At 44.3% G+C, this 26,235-nt stretch overlaps 1 protein-coding gene across 7 annotated transcripts in view; it reads left to right on the top strand.

Moving 5' to 3' along the window:
• Window positions 1-4,628: 4,628 nt before the first annotated feature.
• C25H8orf76 (chromosome 25 C8orf76 homolog) overlaps window positions 4,629-26,235 on the top strand; it is a 49,436-nt gene continuing 27,829 nt past the window's right edge. For 5 of the 7 annotated variants that reach the window (XM_045508477.2, XM_045508476.2, XM_045508479.2 and 2 more), the window contains exons 1-5: window positions 4,629-4,788; window positions 7,382-7,477; window positions 8,544-8,687; window positions 12,282-12,739; window positions 16,331-16,463. In XM_045508477.2, the coding sequence (XP_045364433.2) occupies window positions 4,672-4,788; window positions 7,382-7,477; window positions 8,544-8,687; window positions 12,282-12,739; window positions 16,331-16,463 (948 nt within the window). In that variant the 5' untranslated portion in view covers window positions 4,629-4,671. Of the gene's footprint in view, window positions 4,789-7,381; window positions 7,478-8,543; window positions 8,688-12,281; window positions 12,740-16,330; window positions 16,464-21,560; window positions 21,886-26,235 lie in introns of those variants that run through there. The other 2 variants (XM_010972608.3, XM_045508478.2) reach the window with 2 other exon arrangements.

Here is a 26,235-nt window from a genome sequence, read left to right as displayed (position 1 = left end):
ATTTCTGTTAAGGTCTTTGGCCTATTTTTTAAATCAGGTTGTTTTCTCACTGAGCTTTAAGAGTTTTGGATAACAGTCCTTTATCGTATTTGCCTTTTGCAAATATTTTCACCCAGGCTATGGCCTGTCTTCTCATCCTTTTGAAATTGTCTTTTGCAGAGCAGAAGTTTTTAATTTTAAAGAAGTTCAGCTTATCAATTATTTCTTTCATGAATTGTGCCTTTGGTGTTGTACATAAAAAGTCACTGCCATACGAAATACCATCTCGGCTTTCCGCATGTTATTTTCTAGGAGTTTTGTCGTTTTGCACTTTACATTTATGTCTATGATCCATTTTGAGTTTATTTTTGTGAAGGGTGTAAAGTCTGTATCTAGGTTCATTTTTTTTTTCTTTGCATGTGGCTATCCAGTTGTTCCAGCACCATTTGCTGAAAATACTACCTTTTTTTTTTAAGACTATCTTTAAATACAAAGTAACTTAGTGGAATTAAGCTCTCTTTCTCTAAACTTCCTTTGCACTTTCTCTTTCTCTAAAGCAGTTTATTGCTTTCTATCTTGCATTATATTCAGTTCTTTGTTCATTAACTGTATATTTTACAAAGTAGGTTCACAGTAGGTACACAGTTGCTTTGACTGAAATAATACATGAATGTTACTCCTTCTGTCTGGCTTGTCCTTCTTCTGACATCACCACCACCATTGTTGCCTCCCCTTGAGGCCTCCCTCATTCCCTTTCTGGTGTTGTCAGAACTAACTGTTCCTCCGTGTCTACCCAACAGGTCTTGATTGGCTCTGTACGTACATCTATTTCACTAGCTTACAGCACTTTGAAGTAGAAACCAAATTAAAGGTAGAAAGGTAGAAACCAAATTAAAAAAAAATTTTTTTAAGCTAACATTTGTTGAGTACTATGTGTCAAGCACTGGATTCAGAGAGTTACGTGATTTATCTCAAACGCCATGAGGTGGATGCTATTATCACCCCCGTTGATGGATAAGGAAAGTGAGCGTCACAGAGGTTCAAAGTCACACGCCTGATAAGTGTTGGTGGTGCCAAACCTGGCGAGCCTCCAGAGCTCTCACTGTTAACCATTGCCTCTAGTGCCTAGCCAGTGTCTTCAAAAATATCTTTACTCAATAAACGTTAATCATATTGTGAGTTTGGGAGCCAGGAGAGAAAAAAGTAATGCTGGCTGGTTGTGCACATAGCTGGTGTTGGCAGGCAGTGTTTGTCTTTGGGACAGCAGCCTGTGACACTGGAATGAAGTGATCTCAGCAAGAAGCAGTGCACTCCACGAGCCCTGAGAAAATTTCGTTTGGCTCAAGACTTGCTGACCTGAATAAGAGGGCATTAAATTGAGTTTTGTGTCAGGAAAGAGGAGAAAGGCCAAAACTCAGCTACACAGTCAGATCATATGACAACCAAGGGAGTGACGGGAAAATCACGCGACATCGTGGGCACTGGGTGCAGTAAACACAAGAAAATACAGCCAAGAAGCTAGAAACTTGAAGTCTGGATCATTAGATCATTCGTTCATTCACTTGATGTGTTGAGCACGTGATGTGCTCCCTGCCTGGCTCCCCGCCCTGCGGTCTCAGGCCACACAGCTAGCTCTCCCTCGCTCTCTTGGCCTCAGCACCACGCCTGCTTCCTGCTCCTCATTCTTTCCTTGCAGCTTTTCAGATGCTCCTGGTTCTGCCTGCAGTGCTACCTCCAGGTGTCCTCCTGGCCAGCTCCTCTCTTCACTCCAGGCTCAGTTCAAAGGTCACCTCTTCAGAACCACCCTCCCTGAAAGAGTCTCTTTCTCATACCTAACCCCTCAGATTTTCTCTGTAGCACAACCTCGGTCTAAAACTACCTTGTTCATTTATTTCCTTGTTTATTATTTATCCACTGGAACTTAAGTTCCATGAGAGCAAGGATCTTGTGTGTCTTATTTGTCATTGTATCTCCCACTCTTAAAACAGTCCTTGGCTTATAGAACGTACTCAATACATTTTAGTTGAATCAATGAATATACCAACTCTAAAAATTTACAAAATATGGGAAATAAATGAGTGAGCTTAGTGTGTTATTATAAATTAATAAATAATTGAGAATTAGTGGGTTGGAACTCATGACAGTAATGGAAAGGTATGCTTTGCTCAAATGAAACCAAAAAATATGAAAAAGGAGAAAAAGCAATGTTTACAAACATCCATGGAAGCTGAGAAAGGGAGCTCAGAAGTAAACAGGGTAAGAAAAGGAGAGGAAACTGATTTCATCATAGAAGATGTTTTACACCTGCTGAGACTTGTTACTCCCTATCGCAGCATTTTGCCACAGTCTGTAATTAATCTGCTTGCGTACATGTTTATCACCTGTCACTCACTTTAATTTAGGCTCCTTGAGAGTAGGGACCACAAGTGATATATCCTCAGCCCTTGGCACAGAGTGGTACACTGAGTCATGCACAGAATGAGGAAGTGAATACTGTGGACCAAGTGTTGCCCTGGAGGAGGGTACAACGTGCAGCCTAATGATGAATCCGTTCAACAAGCATGGACTGAGGGCCTGCTGGGTGCCAGACCCTGCCCAGTGCTACACAGGAATGACCCAGTCCCTGCAGAGAATGAGCTCACAGTCTCCTGGGGATGATGGGCAAGTGAGCATGGGCAAAAACTGTGCGTGTACAAGAGCTATACGGGATGAGAAGGGCCCTGTTAGAGAGAAGCACGTGGTGCTACATAAACCCAGACAAGGGCCAGAAGCCCAGACTGGGATCAGGAAAGGCTTTCGGGGAGTCAGCCAGACGGAGGGCACTGGGAGGGGCTTTCCTTACAAAGGAAACGGCGAGCTGGGACCTGGTAAGCAGGGAAGGTTGCAGGACGAGAGAAAGACCAGGGGGAGAATGTGGGAAGCTGATTCCGGAAAGGGCCAGCCTGGCTGGAGAGCATGGATTTAGTTAAGGGGATGGGGAAGTAGGGGGTGGGGATAAAACTTCCAGGGGTGATGCACCTGTTCATCATCTTGACAGGGAAGGGGGAAGGTTTCATAGGTGTGCACTTATGTAAAAACTCACCACTTTCAATGTGTGAAGTTAATTGTTCATCAATTATACCCCAATCAAGTTGTAAAACAAACACTAAAAAAGTAATAATAAAACAGTATGTGTTAGGTTGGCAACAGGTTGTAGATGACTTTGATGCCTAGCTAAGGAGTGGGTAGTTAGAAAAGTGTCAAGCTTTTTCAAAGCCCCTCAACATCTCCCTTGGACCAGGAAGGAAATTGGTAACCTCCAGACACCCATCCTTGAGGGCTGGATAAGAAGGTCCTGTGGCTTCCTCTTGCTCACAGAAGGTCTGTATTTCTAAGCAATTTCAGAAACTCTTTGAAGAGAAACTTTCTTCCCACTTTTGATTAAAGCCTATGGTCAAAGAAGATATATTGGTGTTCTGGGAGGGAATGCCTTTAAGAGGTAGAGGTGGAAATTGAGAGGGACCCAAGACTGGGAGGGGTGTGGAGGACTGCAATTTCTGAATGTAGCAAGAACAGTCCTGTATCCAGGATGTACCCCCAAGAGTGAAGTGCTCAGGGGCTCCCAGCCAAGATCAAGGCAAATATCCCAGTGGATGCAAATCCTGTAGACTACACATACATGTCTACTGGGCTTCCCTGTCACCTCCCAGTCCCACAGCCCCTCCTGACCAACTGGCAGAGCACCAGAGCCTTCAGCTCTTTGAATGGGAATAAGAATGTTTAGTTTAGAGAGAGAGATTGTGAGAATTAACTAAAATAAAATTAATAGGGTGTCCAAAGCACAATCAAGTACATAACTGATGCTCAATAAATGGTGGTTCTCCCTTCCCCCACTCATAGGTAGGGCATGAACATGTGACTTAGAACTGAGAAATGCTCCTGTCTATTACCTGCTGTGTAATATGGCACAGTCATACTGTGCTGTGGCACACTGGCCAGTAGTTTGTCAACAATCTCTACTTTCTAGTCTCAAGGAACATCTTGAAAGTATAAGAATTCTAGTAAATGTTGGTGTTGGAATTCTGGGATTCAGTGTTTTTCCAGACAGAATTAACGCTCCCCGATTGAACCCCCAGAGTAAATCTCCAAGTCCTCTGTTTTACAAACGCATGAATTACTGTACCCTGGTCTTTATTATCGGTGAGTCTCTTACAGAAGACAAGGGGGAATACTGACTCAATTCTTTACTTCCCAGCTCTTAGTCAAGAAATAATTGATCCTGAGCAAGTTACTTAACCTCTCTCAGCCCCAATTTCTCATTTGCAAAATGGGAATCATTGTGCCTTTCATAAGTTGTTAGAAAAGGATAAAGAATACACACACACACAAAGTGCTTAATGTAGTGCCACGAATGTCAACAGTGAAAAACTGGTACCTACCAGTTTTAAACAGCTACCCTGAGGCCAGTGCTTTCTGATGAGTGCATGTAAGGATCGCTCTATCTATCTCCTGAAACGGAGAATCTGATAAAAAAATCTCAGTTCAACGACTCCCAAATCTGCCGTGGGCCAAGTCCCGGGCTGGCCCTGCCTACGGACTACAAGTCCCAGCATGCCGCGCTCTGGGCCTTGGCGGCCCCGCCCCTTCTGCGTCGGCCCGTACGTAGGCGCCGCTCTAGGCGCGCCCTCTCGATGCGTCTGTCCTGGGCGCGCAATGGAGTCTGGCTGCTGGTTGCTGGGTGGCGAGTTCGAGGACTCGGTGTTCGAGGAGAGGCGGGAGCGGCGACTAGAACCGCCCGTGTCCTACTGCGCCAAGCGCTGCGAGCCGCAGGTGAGAGCGCGGGGCTTCTCGGCCTCACCCCAGCCCCGGGGCCTCGCACTCCTGGCCCGACAGCGCTTCAGACGCCCCACGCTCGCGTATTCTCCCCCGACCCCAGACTCTCCCGGCACGAGCCGGGCTCTCCTACACCCACCCGAGCCTCCCTGCCATCCCTTCCCCGCACGAGGAACGGAACGGCGTCTCCCGAGCCCTACCCGGCTGGGCCTGGCCCTCTCTGCCCCTAGGGGCACCTGGCGTTCGGTGGACCTCCTGGTCTCACGCTCCTCCTCTGAAATCTGCAGTAACTCCCGTGGGCCTACCCTGATTCTGCAGCCGGGCAGTCAGGGCCCACAGAAATCCAGCCCCCGCCCACTTTTCAAACCTTAGTGTTGCGTGCTCCCCAGACCGCGACGTCCCACTCCGGGACCCGCTCTTGTTCTGTGAATTCCCTCTGCTCACGTTAACCCCGCTCAGATGGTCAAAATCATTCTATTATATCCATTTCTCAAGGCACATCTTAAATGCCACCTCCTCCAAGAAGTCTTTTCTGATTCCCCCTTCTAACCACATATTTTTATCTTGACTCCTTTCCCCTTTTTTTACGTATTAAAGCACTTGTTAGTATCTGGTAAAGCTCTCAGACCCGGAGTGCTAAGTGATCACAGGAGAGTGGGTGCTTAACTTTATCCTCCGCAGTGCCTAGCAGTTTTTGTTTATAATAGGAACTCCATGAATACTTCGAATTAGTATGAGTATTACCTTGCATTATTTCGTGTGTGTAACTCTCATGTCACCAGTAATAATTCCTGTTTATCAGATAGTGTTCCAGACCCTGAGCGGGTTCCTTTACATGTTATTGTCTCATTTTTCCTTAAAACCCTTGTACTTAAAGGTGTCAGGCGCTCAGTAATTACTCAGTTATATTTTTATTTTATTTCACTTAACGTTTTCTCCTTGCCACATGCAGTCTCTTAAAGTGACCTTTAGTGCTTGATCATATAGACTTAAAGCAGGGAATGGGCTTTGGAAGTCATGTGGTACCGCGGTAAAAAGCCACCGTTGTGAGACAGGACCCTTGAATTCCAGCACTGACTTTACCAGTTGCCTTTCAAGGTGTCAGTTCCTTATTTGTCATTTGGGAAAACTAATATTTGCTGGCTGACAGGGTTATTGTGAGACTGGATGAGAAAATACTTTGCCAGGTGATATGTACTGTATACTTATAAAGTAAAATCCAAAATAGTCACCTGTCCTTAGAATTTGTTTGGTAAATGATATTTGCTCATAAACTCAGGTCTCATTCAAGTCCTCTTGGTTTCCCCCAGTGTAAAACCAGGAGTTTAGGTCAGAAGGTTTATTCTCCCTGTCTGCTCCCAGTGGGACCAGGTGTTTGCCTTATCAGCACTTTACCTTAGACTCACCCTTGTTCACAGCTTTTCCCTGCTTCTTCTCAGAAGGTATTTGAAGCCATCTTCATCTGAACACATGCCAGTTTTGCTTGATCATTTCCCAGTGGGATAATGAAAATTGGATGGAGGTTTGCAGTTATGCAGTTACTGTTCAAGAAGTTGGGATTGGCTGATAACCTAATATATACTGTGTGACTGGAGGGCATAAAGTACAAAGGGAAATTGTGGGTTCGGTATGTAGACTGTTGTTGAGTTACACAGCACTTCAGGGAGAACAGAACAGTGGTTGCTAGCTGTCTCCACTGTGGGTCAGGCTAAGGAGGGAAACTATTACAGTACTAAGATAATGAGGAGGGAGTGATACCCAGGCAATTCCTTAAAAATTAGAACCAAGAAATTTTGACGTGTTGGTGGAACCGTCACAAATGCAGTTACCTTTGAATTAGCAGTAGCACCAGCTGGGAGTAGACTTCACTCAGCCTCAGTGTGTTTTGCTGAGTGAAAGGGAGGATGAGATGGGCTAGAAAAATAACACACGGAGTGCTTTTCGTCATCACCATTTTCTCATCTTAATGCTCTTTACGCAGTAATTAAAAACCCCCTCAGTTTCACTTTTCCTTCTACCCATATGAAAAGCGAATAAAATATTCCAGATACGCCTTTCTTTACACTCTTCTCCTACAGCACTTTGGCTTTTGATTGCATGGAAGCCTCCTTTCAGCCTTAATTTCCGTTTCCTCTTAGCTTAGATTCTACTCTGAGCTTTGACACTTTCATAATAGCACTATGACAGTTCCTTCCTATGTCCTTTCCATAAAGAGTTGTCAATCCCTATTCCATCCACCCTAAAAATTTCTGTGCAAGAAAACATATCTCAGTCTAGAGAACCATTGTGAACTGTGCTAGTGAAGGGTAGGTTTCTAGGCACCACAACCCCAATTGAAAATGCTGTGGATAAAACCATATACTTTTTTCATTTTTTAGTTAAGAGGTGTATAATTGTGATATTTTTGATAAAAACTGGACCACCATTAAAATTGTCATTCTTCTTTGTCAGGTATTTTCCTGAGTCTTATCCTGAAGAAGTATGTCTTTTTTGAGCTTTAATCAATTATGTATGGGAAATTGCTTCTGAAATTTCATAGTTGAAAAGCATAGCTTCATTCTCTGTAATATGCTATTTTCATAATTTCTAGTGGTTTTATGAAGAAACCGGGAGCAGTGACGATGTTGAAGCTCTAACTGTCCAGAAATTCAAAGGGGACCTGGCCTACAGACGGCGAGAGTATCAGGTAGAATTCAACATACAGAAGAGTGGACCACTTGAAATGGGCTCTTGTTCTAACGTGTTACAAGATATTTAAATAGTGCACTAAGTTATGAGTGTGTTTATGAAAATGAGTTTAATCTTTTGTGATATGTGCTTGTAATCTTAGAAGCCCAGGCTTCTGGCCTTATCTGCATGGCTTTATGTAATTTGTCTCCTGTAATTCCAATATAGGGATCTTGTCGGGATCCGTGTAGCTCTGTTTCCCCAGGTTCTACATCTCCTTGTTATGTGGGAGCCTCTAGCACAGACACCTCATGGGGCCACAGGAGCAAAGCATCCCAGAGTGTGTAAGAAATGGGAAGAGGGAGCAACTCGATACCGGCTTGTTTTTTATAGAGACCTGTTGGGCTGCACCCCACAGGCCTACGAGCCTTGTAATTGTCCAGCCTCGAGACTGAAGAAAGAGCCCGGAGACAGCAACAGAGGCAGGGGTGGCTTATTGGACAGCGGATCTTGCACAAAGGCTCCTGGAGCCACACCCCACCATGTACAGCAGACAGACTTGGCAGCAATCTTGGCTACTCGGGGGAGAAGGAAACTACCATTTATACGGGGGAATTGACGTCATGTGGGCTCATCGGTTACCAGGGACCGAAAGGCCCTGTAATTAAGAGGATTGGATGGTCCTGTGAGTGAAGTAGGGCCTGGGTGAACAGGGGATGTACAGAGAGCAAGAGAATGGCTATTTTGAGAGGCCTGAGCGTACAGACCGCAGGTCATCTTCACAAGGGTCCTGTTGTTACTTTGCAGATGAAAAGGTTATACAGCAAGTTAGTGGCAAAACCAGGATCAGGTTCCTGGTCTGTTTGGCTCCAGAAATGCTGTAGTTGTATTCTCCAGCCTTTTAGAAAAATAATACCGACTGACATACTCAAGTCTTCTTTAGTTCACTGTAGTGTCAATTATAACATTACCTTCTGCCTAGGAAAAAAATCACCCCATAACTGAATTCTTTTTCTACTGTGTTTCCCACCTTCTTTTTTTAATCCCTTCTCTTCATTTTCCTTTATTTAACAAATCTCTGCCAGAAAGCACTGCAGGAGTATTCCAGTATCTCAGAAAAACTGCCATCTACAAATTTTGCCATGAAAAGGGATGTCCAGGAAGGCCAGGCTCGGTGTCTTGTCCACCTGGGAAGGCACCAGGAAGCACTAGAGATCGCTACAAACTTGGTGAGTGGTTTCAGTGCTTATTTTCATTTGCTTTCCTAGGATAACTGAATAGTTTATTTTCTAAAAAAAAAAACAAAACAACAACTTGCAGCAAAATCTGTGGGTTTGGAAAAGCAGGAAGAAAATTGTCAGTGGTGGAAGAATTTTATTATGATGTACAGTTTGGAGCTCTAGACATCATTTCCTTGTAATATTTTTTCCTATGTTATGCTCAGAATTCATTGTCTGAAAATCTCACTTGCAAAGTGTTTCACTCTTGTTAGGAGCAAGTACTCAGAGTGGGAGAATTATCAGTGATCTATTTTCTTCTTTAAGTTTTTGTTTCTTTTTAGAGTTTATTTTCCAAAATTTCTACAGTGAGCATATATACTACTTTTGTAAACAGGAAAAAAAGTTTTCTCCAAAATGGCTTAAATATCATACTAAGGCTAGCTTAATCTTTTTTATTCTTAAATGGAATCTGCAGAATTTTTTTAAGAAATGAGAAAAGCAGTTCTTTGTGATTCTAGATTCTGCTTGTTTTTGTTTTCAGATTAAAGCACCTGTGTTTTTTTGTGTAAATTTTATATGCAGATTGGTCTAAGTTGCCCAGTCCTAGTTAATAGATGACCAGTTTTCTTCTTCAGAGAGACTTAATGAGGCACCAAGGTACTGGTCTTGAGCCCTGTGGATCTCCTCGACTGGAGGTCAGCCTGAAGTATGCATCCAGCTGAGCCGTCCTCCACTGTCTCACTAACTAAGAGAAATCCCGAAAGTTGCTTGCCAAGGGGTTGCTTGCATGGGCCCTTAGCCTCTTGCAGTGAGAGGAAAGCTTGGCAGTAATTGTCTTCAGAACATGGAAAATAGCTGTGTTTTGCTCTTTCTCCCCCTTCCCTCTACTAATTGTGGGTGAATTCTTAAGCTGGAGGATGATTACTCTGTGAAGGAAGCACATGGCATGAGCTGTGACCTTGGTGGGATTTAACAGTGTTCATTCTCAGTCTCCTTGGTGTGCAAATTAACAGCAGCTTTTGTTCCTTCCATTGCTTCTTCTAGACGTCGGTCCCTGTCCTTCACTGCTGTTCCGTCCTCTCGTTCCCTCTCTCCCCGCCTCTCCTGCACGTCACTCTTGTGCTTTCTCTTCCCTGCCTAGACCACTGAAGGCAGTGGCAGCTGGATTAGTGTCAGGGGCTGGATTGTCTCTCTGGTTCCTTCTAGCTTAGTGAGTCTGTTTCTGTGGCTCAGAGAAAGATGCGTTGCCAGTCCGAGGACGCCAGGTCTCCAGAGCTGGAGATAGTTACCACGCAGGAGGATGGACAGTCAGACGACCTTCAGCTCCTCTGTCAGGACATGGAAGTGTCCATCGGGCTTCCAGGCAGCCTGTGGGGGAGGACTGTTAGGGAAGGAGGTGGCAGTATAGGCTGGTGGGTCTCACCCCTTTCTTTGGGTCTCTTCACGTGATCTCAGTGGACCCTGCCTATTTGCAAGTTTTTCTCATTTCCTGGTACCCTGTGTTTTGTTTTGTTTTAAAATTTTCTTCCCTACTTGTAGGCCCTCTTCTGTCATTGTTAGCTCCGGCTCATGTCTGTCCAAGTGGTTATTGTCCCCTGACGTTCTGTAGGGGGACAGATCCATACACAGCACTGAAAAAAAAGACAGCTAGCCCTGGAGTGCCTGTCAGGATGTGAACATTTTATGCTCACAACTTCTACTGAAGTTTATTCACCTCTCTTCTGAATGATTTTTATATAAAATTTGTAATAGAACTTATTTCTTAAACAAATAATTTAAACATCTTGCTTAATACGATCCTATGATAAACTGGCAAGGAAATTGCTTTTTGACAGTAAATGAGGAAGGGTATAGCTTAATAGGCAGGGTGCATGCTTAGCATGCATTGAGGTCCTGGGTTCAATTCCCAGTACCTCCGTCAAGTAAATAAGTAAACCTAATTACCTCCTTTAAAAAAAAAAAATAGGGGGAGGGTATGGCTCAGTGGTAGAGCGCATGCTTAGCATGTGTGAGGTCCTGAGTTCAATCCCCAGTACCTCCATTTAAAAAAAAAAATTAATAAATAGACAGTAAATGATTTTTTTTTCATTTATGCAGGCAGCAAACATTTATTTCAGAGCTACCATGTGCCTGGTTCTGGATTCAGGGCTAATGAGATGGATAAACCGTATTTTCACACACGCATTGCTCATCTTGTGTCTAGTGGGAGAATCCTAAGCCAGCTAACGGGCGTCGGCTCTTCTCAAGTACTTTTAATCTGTGACTTCTGGTGCAACTGACTGTAGCTCTGCCACTTGGTAGCTGTGTGACGCCAGGCAAATCATCTGACTTCTCTCTTGTGACTCAGTTGCCTCATCTATAAAATGGGATAGTGATAGAATCTATTTTAAAGGATTGTCATGAGGATTAAATGAGTAAAGCACTAGAATAGTGCCTGGCATGTGGTAAGCGCTCTTATCAGCGTTAACAGTCTCCATCGTCCTCACGTTGCAGAAGGAGTTGCGTGTGATACTCTGGAAAAATCACACAAACTCAATAAAATGGAATTTAGCATTGAACAAAAACCCTTTTGGAATTGAACGTTGTGTGGGGAAGGACAGAATATTGAACAATAGTGGTAATAAAACTAGGTAAGTTCTGTCCCTGGGAAGGTGCAGTGTGACAAATAGGTTACATTGGGCTTTATTTCCTGTCTTTTCACTGTGTACAGAATCCTCCTCAACCTCTCACTCACTGGTCTGCCAGTGTTTTTGGGCTGCCTAACTGGGTAGTTTTACACATATTTCTTGCTTAGTTCCGTGCAGGGGCTTGATCTGGATACTAGTTGGCCAGGTTTTCCTTAGACTTAAAATCAACCAAATCTCTGCAGACTGTAACTTAGAAAAAAGCCGCTTGTCTTCCCTAACCCACAGGGCTTTTGCCATATGGCAATTTAGGCATGAGATGGTGGCTCTGGTTAAGGCAACTTGAAAAGGATTTTCTGATCAGAAGGAAACCAAGCAACCCCCTCTGGCCAAAAATAATTGGCCTTGGTAATAGTCACCAGAGAAGGCATTTGGATTCAATTATGATGCATCGTGAAACACTGAGCGCTTCAGGGCCATCCTGTTTTAAGATGTCTAAGCCAAGTAAAATTTGGAAATAGAGTCCATTTGAATCCTCAAGGAAATTACCGTTTGGACTTTTAGAAAGCCTAGAATATTAAAATGGAACCATTAGCCCAAAGTATAAAAAAGTTGGCTTGGCTCTTTCAGATATGTGGCTGAAGACAATAAAGATTGTAATACGAACTGAACATAAACGGACATAGAGGTTTTTGGTGCTGAACTTTGCCAGACCACTGTCACCTGAATTATGTTGCTGTCGTGACATTAGGGTGTTTGGGAATGACTAGTGATTATTTTGTTAGGTAGTCTACATTTCCCTAGGTTTATGGTTACAAACTAATGTTCTGTTGAAAAATATTTAGTTCACTCTACTTGTGTGGCTGCTAAAAGATACTTCTAATTTACAACATGCACAACTTGGATTTTTAGGCATCTTCATTTTTATATGGGAAACATTCTGTAGTTTAAACTTTTTAACCTTTTTTTTTCCCCTTAGGAAAATAAGGCAACTAACACAGACCATTTAACCACTGTGCTCTACCTCCAGTTTGCTATTTGTTCAAGTTTGCAGAACTTGGAGAAAACAATTTTCTGCCTACAGAAACTGATTTCTTTGCATCCCTTTAATCCTTGGAACTGGGGCAAATTGGCAGAGGCTTACCTGAATCTGGAGCCAGTGCTTTCAGCATCGTTTGCGTCATCTCAGAAACAGAACAATTTCACCTTGAGTGACAAGACAATCAAATCCTCCTTTCCCCACTCAGGAAAAGACTGTCTTTTGTGTTTCTCTGAAACGTCGCCCAAGAGATCTGTGTTTTCTATGGAAGCAAGCAGCAGTAATAACCAGAAGAATGAGAAAGCTCTTAAAAATATTCAGAGCTGTATGGCAGAAGAGAGAGCAGCCGTGTTGCTGGAGACTCAGATGAAGGCCTGTGCCTCTTATGTACGAACCAGGTAAACTGAGAGTGGGTTAAACACACGCGGGGCTAAGCTCAGAGTAAAGGTTTTTCTAATTTTAAGCTTCTAAAAATTCCAGGCTAGATACTTGGTACATGTTTTTGAGATTTTTCCCATGGTCTGGATGAAATCCATTGAATGTGTTCTTTTAGCTTGTAGGAGTTAAAAACAAAACTGTTCAAGAATACAGCTTGTATTATCACTCAAGATAAAATATTAAAATTGGCAGACGTTAAAATTAGAGGAAAAATTAAATGTATAAAATATAAATCATTAACCCAGGGGTGGGGAGTATATAGGTCAGAGTGCATGCTTAGCATGCTCAAGGTCTTGGGTTCAATCCCCACTATCACCATTAAAAAAAAAAATTGACAAAGGGGGAAGAGGTATTTGAAACAAGGAATTTTTCACTCAACATACCACAGAAAGCTACTAAAGAAGAAAATCTGCTCTTGTGTTCAGATCACTATTAATAATGCAAATAAACAATGTTAAATTTATTCTACAGGGAATTCCCATGGTTTAGGGACTCCAGATACTTTGAATCCATAGTATATACGAGTTTAAAGAAAAAGTGAGAATATACTCAACCAATTTGGTAATTTTTGAGAAAAAAAGACTCTCTTGGGTCTCAAATGATGCCAGAAAACACAGAGCTGGGTTTGTTTTTAAACTTTGGAGAGTTCAAGAAATACTGGTTAACAGTGAGGCTTGCTGAAAAGCGGTGTCTGTTTGGTGCATTTCAGACTTTATTCAGAAGGTGTTTATCAGCATCACCTGCTCACTTTAGTTCTGAAGTGCACTGATGGACAGCTGTGAGCCAGGCGTGTGCTGGGATCATAAAGATCGCTGGGGTCCCTTTCCTTACACGACTCCCTGGGCTGTGGCAGCAGAGCTCTGCGGGGGCTGGTGCAAGGGGCAGTGCAGAGTGGCAGGAGGAAGGAGGCCTTCGCGGAGGGAGCGGTGCTCCCGCTGCACGTTCATGGGGGCGTGGTCAGCTGCGTGGATAAGTGTGTCACAGATGCTGTGTATCCACTCTTCCGTTTTAACCCCTGCTACTTGCTGGGGTAGGTGTTGGGATCCCACTATACAGACTGGGAAGCTGATTTGGAATCACACCCAAGGTGGCGCAGCTGTGAAATTCTGTCAGGATTGGACCCTGGTCTCTGACTCGTTTGAGCCGGGATATTTTACTGCCTCTGTGGAGTGTCCCCAGATGAGAAGAGGCACGTGCAGCAACGGGAAGGAAAGCACAAGGGGTGGAAGGGCCGGTGTGGCACGGTGCTGTCACACAGTCTGGTGTGGTGAGAGCAGCCTTGGTGGCAGGGGCCCGAGAGGTGCGCCCTGGACCACGAAGCCAGGATGGCATTGTATGAAGGAGGCAGGACCTCGGAGTCAGATCTCATTTTAAAGAATCTAATAAATTGTTGTTACTGAGAGAATGAGCCTGGACTTCTGCGCTTGCTTGCCCTCTGACCTTGTGCAAATTACAGAAACTCCATCTTCAGTTTCCCCACCTTGACAGGTGGAGAAATGGGGGAAATGCCTACTTTGTAGGGTTGTGAGGAAGTACCTGCAGCACTGATTGTAGTGCACCGCATCCGGTGAGCATTTGGTGAATGTTGTATTTGTGTTGTTTTGTCTTCATTAGCATAAGGCGTTAAATGTCGTCTTAAGGAGTTTGGTCCTTATGCTGAGGCCTGAAGAGAGCTTGAAGGTGTTGAGTGTTGAAGTGGTGTGACAAGAGCTGTGACTGAGAGAGAGAGAGAGTGCGTGGCTGGGAGGATGTATTAGAAGAGGGAGTTTGGATCTAGGGACACCAGCAAAGGAGCTGTGGAATCGTGGCTGGTGCTGAGGACCTGACCAGGGATAGCGTGGTGAAAATAAAAAGAGGGAATGGACGGCACACAGGATGGAACACACAGGATGGAACAGACAGGATGGAACAAGGTGTGTGGGTAGGACGGGTTGAGGGGGAAAGCAGAGGAGTCAGAGACAGCTCTGAGGAGTCCACCTTGGGGGTGGATGGTGGTGCCTCCATTGAGACAGGATGCTAGGGGAGGAGCAGAGTGGATTTAGGGGGGAGATTCAGCTGGAGCTTTCCATTAGGAAGTGGGAGCTGAGCTCAGAAGAAGGGAGTCAGAGATTAGGGAGCTCCAGGAAGGAGATCAGCCATCAGTGAGAAGAGGCTTTGAACGCTCAGAGGTCACTTGTGACCTTAGAGGAGGCAGTTTTGGTAGGGGTGGGGTGACACGGCAGACTGCACAGGACTGAGGCGTGAAAGAACATGAACCAGAGGGAGCGAGGACAAGCTGTATTTTCAAGTAATTTCAGGAGCAAGAGGGGGAGCACGGATGTAAAGGGGTCACACGTGTAAAAGCTTCCCGAGGCCAGGCAGGTGTGTGAACAGGTTAGAGGGAAACAGAGTGAAACCAGTCAGGTCGTGCTCTTCTGCAAAACTCCCCAGTGGTTTCCCACTGCACACACGTGAGCACCACGTTTCCTTCCGTGGCCTGTGCGGTCTTAGGTGAATTCTCCCTGCCTGTCTTTTTCTCCTCTCTTACTGCAGTTTGTTTCTCTGGTCACAGAGATCTTCCTGGTTTTCAGAGCCGTCAAGCTAGTTCTTATGTCATGGCTCCCTTCCCCTTGGCAAGCCCTCTTCCCCCAGCTATTCCTTGGTGTCTCCTCACAGTTTGAATCTTCACTTGAGTGGTGTCTCAGAAAAGCCTTCCGTCACTGCCCCCTCTGCACACACTTCGTCCAGCCTGTCCTGAATTTTTGTTTCAGAGCATTCGCCACTGCCTTAGGTATCTGGTTTACTTGTGACCACTCTCTTTCCATTCCTCGAGGCAGGAACCTGGCTGTTTTGCTCACCGATGTCTCCTAAGACCCAGAGTAGTGTGTGGTGCATTCCTCAAGTCAGGAAATGACTGAGCAGGAGTGCTGAGTGCTTCTGGGAGTAGTAGTAGAGACCAGTGAGGCCTGAGGGAAACTGGGAGAATCTACACATTCAGCATTTTAGAAAACAATGAAGAGAAGGGGCGGTGGGAGGAGAAGAAAGGAGAGCAGGCTGTGATTCTGGTGGGGAAGGGAATGGTGAGCCACTTGCGGAGTGGTCATTAGAGGGTCATCGAAGGTTTGGACCTGCTTTGTGTAATTGAAGCGTGCCTGGGAGTCTCATTAGTCCTTGAGGTCAAGTTGCTGTGGGTTCAGGGAGACGGAAGGGTCATAGAGCACTGGCTTCAAAGGGACGCATCCCAACTCTTCTGGGGAGAAACCTTTGATTAGGGGGCTTATCTTTTCACTCCAAATTTTTTGTGCTTTCAGTCACTTGACTTCTACAGGGAGCCCTTTTGAGATTTTGCTCTCTAAAGATTTCTTTGAGAAGCTTTGGTCTACGAATTTTAGAAAAGATGACTCCCCGGTGTAAAGTTGGGCAATTTATTGAGAGTAAGGAGCTTTAGGGATTCGAATGAGGGTGAGCACCTCCTTTTTAGCCAAGTAGGACTCACATCCAGCCCAGTTCCTGTGCTGTACGTGAAAATGTCCTCACTGCTGCTACACAATTGGGACTTCTCCGTTTTTCAGGCTTTTGCTTCAGTTCGCCCAGACTCAGCAAACATCGTTTGCTTTGGAGAGGAACTTAAGGACTCAGCAGGAAATTGAAGATAAAATGAAAGGGTTCAGCTTCAAGGAAGACACTTTGCTGTTGATAGCAGAGGTGAGTGGTCCCCTAGGGTTTATGTGAAATGAAGCATCATAGGTATTTCTTCCTGGCTCCAAGACCATTTTTTAAAAAACAGGGCCAAATCTTACCTACTAAAGGGCTTCTGTCTCCCTCCTTTACGTGCCTTTTGATCACTTAACCCCTGAAAGTGGCCTCTTCATTGTCTCCATCCTGCAGCGTGCTGGAAGGCAGTGGCTGTGTTGCGTTCACTTGTCGGTGCTTGTTGGTACCTGCCTACTTGAACATCAGAAATGTTCAGTAATTGTGTTCTGAGTGCTGAATAAATGAGTGAATGGATGTTGACATTTGGGCAGGTCTTTGTTTTTCACTCCATTTGTCCTCGTAACAGCCTGTGCAGTGGGGAGAGCTGGGTGTGAGGCTCAGAGAGACTGTGACTTGCCTAAAGTTGGATTGTAAGAGGCAGAACTAGACTGGAACCCATCCAGCTCAAAGTCCTTTTTCTTTCTGCTCCACCCTGTTACTGCTTTGATAGTTGTGGAGAAATTCAAATGTCAACTTTTTAAAAAAGCTTTTATTAGCTTTTTAAAAATATGCTGTTGAAATTTCTTAAGATGGCATTTGGAGATATGTAGATTTTTACATCATTCATACAGTTCCTTTTAGTATATAGTTGAAACTTGACAGCTCAGGTTCTTTTCCCATGAGAATATCTCTATTCATATACATCCTAATGTCTTTCTTTCAAGAAATGCCGATCGCACGTCTCTCCTATCTTCCGTCCCCAGGCTAAGCTTTCATTTGGACTCCTTTTCCCTGTTCTGGGGTCATGCTCTCCTGTCTGTTCTCTTTGAGCTTTTTTCAACCTTCCCCTTCTATGAGCTCTTTCCCTCCAGCCCTCAGACAGCACAGATACCTGTCTTTCCCGAGTTTACCATAACCTTTCCTTTTTGTCTTCCTTCATCTTTCTATAGCATTTGGAGCTATTGACAACTTGCTTTTTGTTCCCTCTTCCCTGTGCTTCTGAGCGGCTACGCTAGTCTGGTTTTTTCCCCTATATTTCTTGATATTCCTCTGCCTCTTGGGACCCCACTGGTTTCTGTTGTGTCTTAAGTAATGACATTCCCCGAGCTTTCGCTTAGGTCCTCTGACTTTCTCCCATGGAAATCGTAACCATGCTCAGTTTCTGTCGTCACCTCTGGGTTGATGACCCTCCGGTCTGTATCTCTGGTTCCCATCTTTGGAACACTTGTCTCCAGCCTCTGGAGTGATTAATCTGAGGTGATTATTGATTATTCTGCTGTCATTTCAAGTACGAATGTAAACTGGGACTCCCCACCAAAACTGTCTTCAGTCAGCCTGGTCAGTGCCCAGTGTGGACTTGGCCACCAGTAAGTACTTGTTGAGAGAAGCAGAGGCGAGTTGGGAACAACCGTGTCTTTGTTCTAGACTTGATTATTTTTCATCACTCCTTCCTGTCATTCTCCTGTTACCCAGACCTGGAACCTCCCAGCCGTGGGCCTCTTCCTCCCCAGTCCCACCTCCACCAGGCGCCGCGCTGCCCTCCCGCAGGGTCCACCACCAGCATCCTTGTCCTGCCCCTCACATTTGACTCTCACCATGACCTCCTGCCTTGTCTCCTTGTCTCCTTGCTTTCTCCCCACAGATCTGTCTTGAACTTAAAACATTGCTTTGACTGTGTTACCTGGTTGCTTAAAAAATAAAATAAAATATGTCACCATTACCTTGGAGGTCAGGTCTAGTTTAGATACCTTGATATGATGTCCAGGGCCTTCCAGGGAGTAACCCCAGACTTAGGACCTTCCTCACGCAGATCGTTTCCTTCTACTGGACTCACCTGCCTGCGTCTGACAGACTCATGGGTTTTCTGATCTCTGCTTACTGTTCCCTCCCTCAGAGACCCAGTCCAAGTCCCACATCCTCCAGGGACCTTTCCTGAGCGTTCTGCTCTGGGCAGTTTCTCCCTCTCTGAGCTCAGAGTGATTGCTGGACCCTAAAAAATATACAGGAATGTCTTTTCAGCTAGATTTAAGTTCATTGTAAGTAAGACATCCTTATAAGGTGTCTTAAACATCTTCATGTCCTTCACCATGCTCAGTACATCTGTGGACTGATTGGAATAGTAGTTCTCCACCTGGACAGTGCATGGGAAATACTTGTGGGGCTTTTTTAAAAAGCTCAAGTGTCTGGGCCCTCATTGGGGTGGTAATGTGCATTTCATTTTGTGCTGTTAATTTTACTTAACACTGTGACATGAACATGACCCTGTATCCTTAAATATTTCTTGATTACATAATTCTTTCCTTTTTATATTTGTTTTCTTTGAATTAGGATCCATATAAGGTCCACATACTGTGTTTGATCTTTTTCTCTTACATCTCTTTAATTCTATAACAGTTCCCCTTCCCCCTCTTTTTTTTTTTTGTGATAAAAAATATATATAACATAAAATTTGCCATCTTAATCATTGTGTAGTATACAATTCAGTGGCATTAATTACATTCAAAGTGTTGCACAACCATCGCTATTTCTAAAATCTTTTCATCACTGCAAACAAACTCTGTAACCATTAGGCAATAATTCCCCTGCCCTCCTTCCCTCAACCCCTGGTAACCTCGAATTTGCTTTTTGTGTCTATGAATTTACCTATTCTAGATATCTCAAATTGTGGAATCATACAATATTTGTCCTTTTATGTCTGGCTCATTTCACTTAGCATAATGTTTTCAAGGTTCATCCATATGCGTCAGAACTTCATTTGTTTTTATGGCTGAATCATATTCCATTGGGTATACATGTATTCACACTGCGTTCTGTTTGTCCATTCGTCTGTTGGTGGACACTTGCATTGTTTCCACCTTTTGGCTGTCGTGAGTAATGCTGCTGTGGACATTGGCATGCAAGTGTCTGTCTGAGTCCCTGATTTCAGTTCTTGTGGGTATCTACTACCTAGAAATGGAATTGCTGAGTAGCTGGTAATTCTGTGTTTATCTTTTTGAGGAACTTCCAAACTGCCTTTTATTTTATGCTCTGATATTTTTACCTACCATTGTAACATGATCGCGATCTGGTATACTTAAATATTATTTGAATACATATTTTTAATGGCTGGAGAGCAGTCCACTTACAGATTTTGATGAGCTGTCACTTATTTACTTAAGTCCTATATTGAACATTTCACAAATACTCAGTACCTATTTTAAAAAGTCTTTGCAAAAAAAAAAAATCAATATATGTGTTTGTTTTAGAATCGATTACTAGAAATACAATTACTGGGTTAAAGTATATGAACATTTCAAAGACTTGAGACACGTTTCCAAATTGTCATTCAGGGAGAGTGGTTCCGTTTACATATCCTCCAGCAGCACATGACAATATTGATTTTCCTTCTTCAGTCCTAGGTGTTAGGTTGAGCCATGTGAGATTGTCGGTAGTCAATCATTTTGACCTATAAAAACAATTTTATATTGATCAACTTAATATTTATTTTTGAAATCTGTAATTTCGTTGGTAAAAATAACACTTTAATGTTACTGCTTATTTGATTACTAATAAGATGGACAATTTTTTCACACATTTGTTGGCCATTTATATTCTGTGAAAACATAGTCATGCTTTTTCTTCATTGTTTGTATGTTTCTGGGTTTTTTTGGGTTTTTTTGTTTTTTTTACTAATTCAAAGAGTGCTCTCTCTATACCAGGCTTACTAACCTTTTATTTGTTGCAGTATTTTCTGAAGTTTATGGTATCTTTTTGGTATATAGAGGCTTAAAATTTTTATTTGGCCAAATTCTTCTGCAGACTTTTTGACATCTGTGAATGATATACTCGCTGAGCCCTCTTTTTGGAATTTTGCATTGTTTGAGTATTACTGTTATTCAGTTCTCTTTTCTTAAGGTAAAAAAAAGAAAGTCGCTTTTGGTATTATAGCCCAGATTTTAAAGTACTGCATTTCACTGAGTCCCGGCAGTCGTCAGCTGTAAGACACCGTCATTGGTTGATGTGCCACTGAGAGAAAAATAAGATGCTCTTCACACTGTGACACATCAGCGGTTGTAAGTCACATCTTGATTTCAGAAGTGTTAAAATACAGAAACAAAAGTTGTCTTTGAATTGATGAAAATATTATGCTTCGGTAAATCCTGACAGTTGCCTGGTTAAGTTTATTTATCCCATTGACTCATGCCTCAAACAGTAAATAGTCTTTGAAGATATAAAGCCAGTGGAACCTGTTGTTTGAGTGGGTCTCTAATCCATTATAATTTGAGTATGCATGAACACGTTGGACCTCAGGGTTTTTAGGAAACTTAGAGATCAAATCCAAGTGACTTAAATTCCCTTTACAACATCCCTGCCAAATGACTCCCTAACTTTTAATACCAGACAGTCGGAAATGTTTTAGGACATAATTTTAGTTCACTGTCCTTACTAAAAGTGGGCTGATCACTTAGTGGGTTCAGGTGTAAGCTTCCTACGAAGTTGACTGTGGGCGTCTTATCAAAGAGAAGCTGGGGCTGGTTCTGACCAGGAGGGGGCAGTGTTGTGCCTTCAGAGAGCAGGCGTGCTCCTTAAGTCCCTGAGGTTGCCGTGTTAATGCTTCTGGAAGGATGGAGTTTCTCTGAATCAGGAGAGGGTGGCCTCAGATACTTGCTACTCAGCTGGTGCCTTTGACTTCTCTGGAGAACTTCTCAGAGAAAGAATCTGTGCTCGCTACATAGCAGCAGTTCTATTCTGCCTAAGGTCTGCTTTTCCGTCATTTTACAAGGAGGGAGAATCACCCACAGTTGCATTCTGTCCAACTGAAGATGTTCCTTGATATAAGAAGGTTGACTCAGTACTCCCTGTGGCCTGAGTGGTACTGCTGCCCAGTGATCTGTTCACTCAGGGAAAGACGAGACGAGAGTCGAAGTAGGGGATATTTTACATATGTGATCACTGCTTCAGAACAGACGTCTCTTCAATATGTTGAATTGTCAGACCTGTGCCCTGGCTGCCAAAGAATTTCTGCTTCTGTACGAAATCCTTCACACTTGATGTATCGCATCGTCTTCCCTTCCATGTCTGCTGCCCGTATTGGGACAGGGTTTTTTTTTTTTTCCCCTCCTACTGCAGGTTATGGGCGAAGATATTGTTCCAGAAAAAATAAGAGACGAGGTTCACGCAGAAGTGAAGTGTGTTGGCCCTGCAGCCCTAACGGCCTTGGTGATCGCATCTTCGAAAGAATTTGAAGACAAGTGGTTCAGAAAGATCAAAGGCCATTTATGTCCCTTTGAAAATCAGTTCCATACAGAGATACAGATTTTGGTTTAGTGGTCCCTTTAAAAACAAAGCAAAACGTCTTGTACTATATTAATTATCCTGGTTTACTTCGGGCAGAATCCACTGCTAATCAAGGAATAAATGAAATTAAAAAACAATTATTTATGTTTTATAAAAATGGCTTCTCTCCCAGATTATTTCTACCGTGCTCAGTTTCTTGGTATTTTTTGTTTCCTTTTTAGATTTTGGCCGTTCACTTAATCTGAGGCCTACTGCCATATTGGAAGATATTTGTTGGGAAAGTGTGTAAAAGAGGCTTTTAGGTTTCATAGTCTTTTAAAAACAGTCACTGTATTGTAATCAGCAGTGTGAGTACCCATGCTGTTAAGGTAGATTCATCAGGAATGACCAAGAATGTTGAAGTGTGATAGTAACCATTTGTAGGAAGGGTATGTCAAGGGCAGTGAAGACTCTGAGGTTTTCCCACACTTGTCAGCCTGAGCATGAGCCTACCAGTTTCACAGATGCTGCAGGAGACTTGATTACTCATGGCCCAGGAAGCAGGATAAGCTTCAGCCTATTTGTATCAGTTCCTCTTGCCTCCAAGTCCCAAGGCGGGTGACACACATGGGCCACACAGCTTTAATTTTATTTTTCTCAGCAGAGGGAAGAGGAATCCAGCTCTGGGCAAAAAGGTGGAGTCATCAGGATTTCCCATCCACTTCCCCGGCTCACTTCTCTCTCTTCCAGGCCCCTTCCCAAAACAGACAAAAATCTGGTTTTGTTTATAGTTGGAGACTCTTTTATTGTGAGTGAGTGAGAGCATGACTAGCAATTGCAGGTTTAGTCATTTATCTCTAATGTGAAAAAAGAGACTTTGTATATTTGACAGACATTTCAATTTTTAGGCACCATAAAAAGCATGGAAACCCCTCTTCTCCCCATTGTCCCTGTCGGTTCATTGAGACATTAACAATCACTTACTGAGGTCTGGTTATGGGACAAGCCTTGTGCGGTCACCTTGGAGTTTGCGGTCTTGCGTGTGGGTGGTCCACAGGGTAGAGCCCAAAGGGAACATGGTGTCCAAGCCCTTCATGACGCAGCCTTTGGCTCTCAAGGGCTTCTCATCTTTCTCCAGACCCCATCTTTGAATGTGCCACATACGTCACCGTCAGGCTTTCATGCAGGCGACTCAGCCTGGAACCTCTCCCCACCCACCCCCTTCACGTGGCTAATTCATATTTGGCTCTCAGGTCTCAACCTGCTTTCAGCTTCCAGAAGTCTTGAGCCCCAGGTGGTGGTACCTTTCATGCTGTGCCCCTCACTGCTCATTCACCCCCATATTGGCCCTTATTATGCTGTCTTGTGATCTCTGTTTTCCACGAGACACTTTAAACATTGTTAAAATCGGGGACTAGGACTGTCTTGTTCATATTTGTATTTCCAGGACAGAACACCTGGTATCTTGCTAAATGTTTGTTGAAGAGTCACTGAATTAATTGGCCATCACCTGACTTTGTTAGCACAAGGGGTTAATGCCCCCAAAGTCTGACAGTGCTGAGGCAATCACTCATTACTCTTTCTGTAGATAAAACTCTTTCCTCCTGTTCATCTAGGTCTCCTACAAGCAAGTGCCCTTTCCTCCCCAGGCTCCTCTAGGCTTCCTCTCTCATCATAGTCCCCTTCTAACTTTGCCCAGGCTTTTAGCTTTCAGCCCTCTGGCTTTCCTCCCAGACCCACTGTCTGCACTGTCCTGAACTGCTGAGTGGTCTTCATGGGTCCACTCCCGCCCCACCTCACTTTCCTGGCAGCAGCATGTCCATACATGTGAGAACCCAGCCTCCTGTACCCTGATGCTCCGGCTGGAACGCAGGTCAGGAAGGGCACCCAGGAAGACTGGGCATCTCTGGGTTTCATCACACAAACGTCATCCTGATCATTTCCAGCACAGATGGTGAAGGTAATTGAGCAATGATTATACTCAAGAGAGAAATCTCAGGCCTGCCTACTAGCCCTGCCTTCTTGTCAACGAGTGAATCACTCAGAAGATGAGCACTGGTGAAGCACAGAAGTGTCTGTCTGCACTCTGGTGGGTGGGGTGGGGCCTAGGGCAGTTCTTGCCTCTTGTGACTCTCAAAAAGCCTGTCTCACTGTTTTCTCCTAAGCGGGGATCTATGTCCAGAAGTTGAGCTGGTGACCGTCCTTTGTCTTTTATACTTTTAATACCCCTGCAATCTTACACTGTAGCCAAAGGGATCTTATAAAAATAAAGCTTGTTCTCAGAGTCCTTCAGTGATTTCCCAAATCCTTCATGAGGCCTGGGAGGCCCTGTGTGGTCTGGCTCTGGCCCACTTCACTCCAGCCCACTCTGGTTTTTTTTCTCATGTCTTTGAACTCTGCAGGCGTCCTCCCACCCCAGCACTATGCCCATCCAGTTACCTCTACTTGGAACAGTCCTCTTTGCAGTCCCCCAACCCTGCCATAAACTTGCAGTTCCTACAGATCCCAGCTCAGAAGTCGCTCTCAGACAAGATTTTTCTGATCCCAGACTTGCTTAGCAACTCCTTTAAATGTCAGAATGCCTACTTTTTTTTCCTCCACCTCCAAGGTGCTTAATGGAATTGGAATTGACTATTCATTGTATGAATCCTTGCTAGATCATAAGCTCCAGGACCACGTCTCTGGTTTGCCCCTTCATGGCGGAGCTCAGCTTCCTGGACACGCTGTGACTTCAGCCCAGGGCTGCCTTCCTGGAGCCTCTCGTGGAGACATCCTGCAGCCAGCAGGCCATCCCTACGGAGCTGCACTGCCCACATCACAGGTGCCCCTGCCTGCCTGTGATGTACTGCACTTCAACAAAGGCATGCTTCCTTTTAGAAAACCTTGGATAGAAATCTCTGTGAAACAAATCCAAGGCCACTATTTACAAAAAAGATTATTTTAAATAGCAGCTTTGTAGTGATTTTGAAATTTCATCTATAAAAAGTAGTTTATACACTGCTTTCCAAGGTCTTAATCATGAAAACAAACAAGCAAACAAAAACCAGAGAGGATTATACAGAAGAACCCGAAGCTTTGCTCTGGAAACAATAGTCCTGATGAGGGGCAGCCCAGGCAGCGCTGACTCCAGCCCCGTCTCCCGAGTGAAGTGTGTCTCCCAGGCGACTTTGCTAAAGAGATCAGGAGAAACAGGACAGGCATTTGTCTACTTGGCGCTCACTGTTCCTTATCCTTTTCCTCCTCCTCCACATAAAGCTGGTCACCTAAAGCTTCAATGTGTCTGCTCAGCCCTTGAGCTGAGGACCACCCTGATCCCGTCTCTGGGAACTGCTCTCTTATTACTCGGGTAGGGACCTGGCAGCCACACTTGTCTCTGTGACCCTCATGATGGGAGAGAGGAAGGAGGGTTTACCTAACCTAAACTGGACCAATCAGAGTCTCCCCTAGAGATTTAGAAATGAGGCTTCTCATGTGTCTGAAACTAACCAGGCTGAAACCCAGGGGCGTTTATGTTCCACCAAGTGGACTGGAGACCAAACAGAGCAGGTCTGCAGAGAGAAAAAAAGTGAAGGAGTTGCCTGGAAAGGGGCAGAGGGACAGTCTCTGCTGTGCTTCCTCCTGATCCCAGACCCTCCCTGTTCTCTAGGCCCAGCTTCAGGCTTGGCTGAGGCCTCTGCGAAACACATGGAGTAGGGGAAGATGTCCTGTTCCCCAAAGATGTTTTAACCTGTGAATCTGTTAGGCTACAGTGCGAAGGGCAATTAAGGTTTCTCATCCGCTGACCTTAACATAGGGAAAGTATTATCCAGGTGAGCCCAGTGTAGCCACTGAGACCTTTACAGATGGAAGATGGAGTATGTGAGGGCTCTCCTGAGAATCAGAACCAATAGGATAGATATGATATATATGAGGAGATTTATTATAATAAGTCCCACCAGCTGTCTTCTGCAGGCTGGAGCACCAGGTAAGCCAGTGATCTCATTCAGTCCAAGTCTGAAGGCCTGAAAACTGGGGAGCTGATGGTGTAAGTCCTGATCTGAGTCCAAAAGCTGGAGAATCAGGAGTGCTGGTGTCCAAGGGCAGAAGAAAGATGTCCCAGCTCAAGCAGAGAGAGCAAATTCATCCTTCTGCCTTTTTGTTCCTTTCTGGCCCTGGACAAATGAACGATGCTCACTTACACTGGGGAGAGCAACTTTCTTTACTTAGTCCACCAGTTCAAACGTTAATCTCTTCCAGAAGCCACACCTAAAATAATGTTTTACCAGCTATCTGGGCATCCCTTAGCCCGTCAAGTTGACACATAAAATTAACCATCACACGGAGGGAGAAGGAGTGGGTCAGGGCCAGAGAGATGTGCTGTAAAGATGGATGAAGGGGCCATGAGCCAAGGAATGCAGGCAGCCTGTAGAAGTTATAAAAGGCAAGGAAACAGGTTCTCTTCTCGGGTGTCCAGGGTGGAACACAGCCTTGCTGACACCTTGATTTTAGCCCAGTGAAACCCGTGTGGGAGTTCTGAATTAGGGAACTG

This window comes from Camelus bactrianus, chromosome 25, assembly GCF_048773025.1.
Source record: "Camelus bactrianus isolate YW-2024 breed Bactrian camel chromosome 25, ASM4877302v1, whole genome shotgun sequence".
Classification (NCBI taxonomy): domain Eukaryota; kingdom Metazoa; phylum Chordata; class Mammalia; order Artiodactyla; family Camelidae; genus Camelus; species Camelus bactrianus.
The sequence above is the reverse complement of the archived record's forward strand: the minus strand, read 5'-3'. Positions and strand labels throughout refer to the sequence as shown.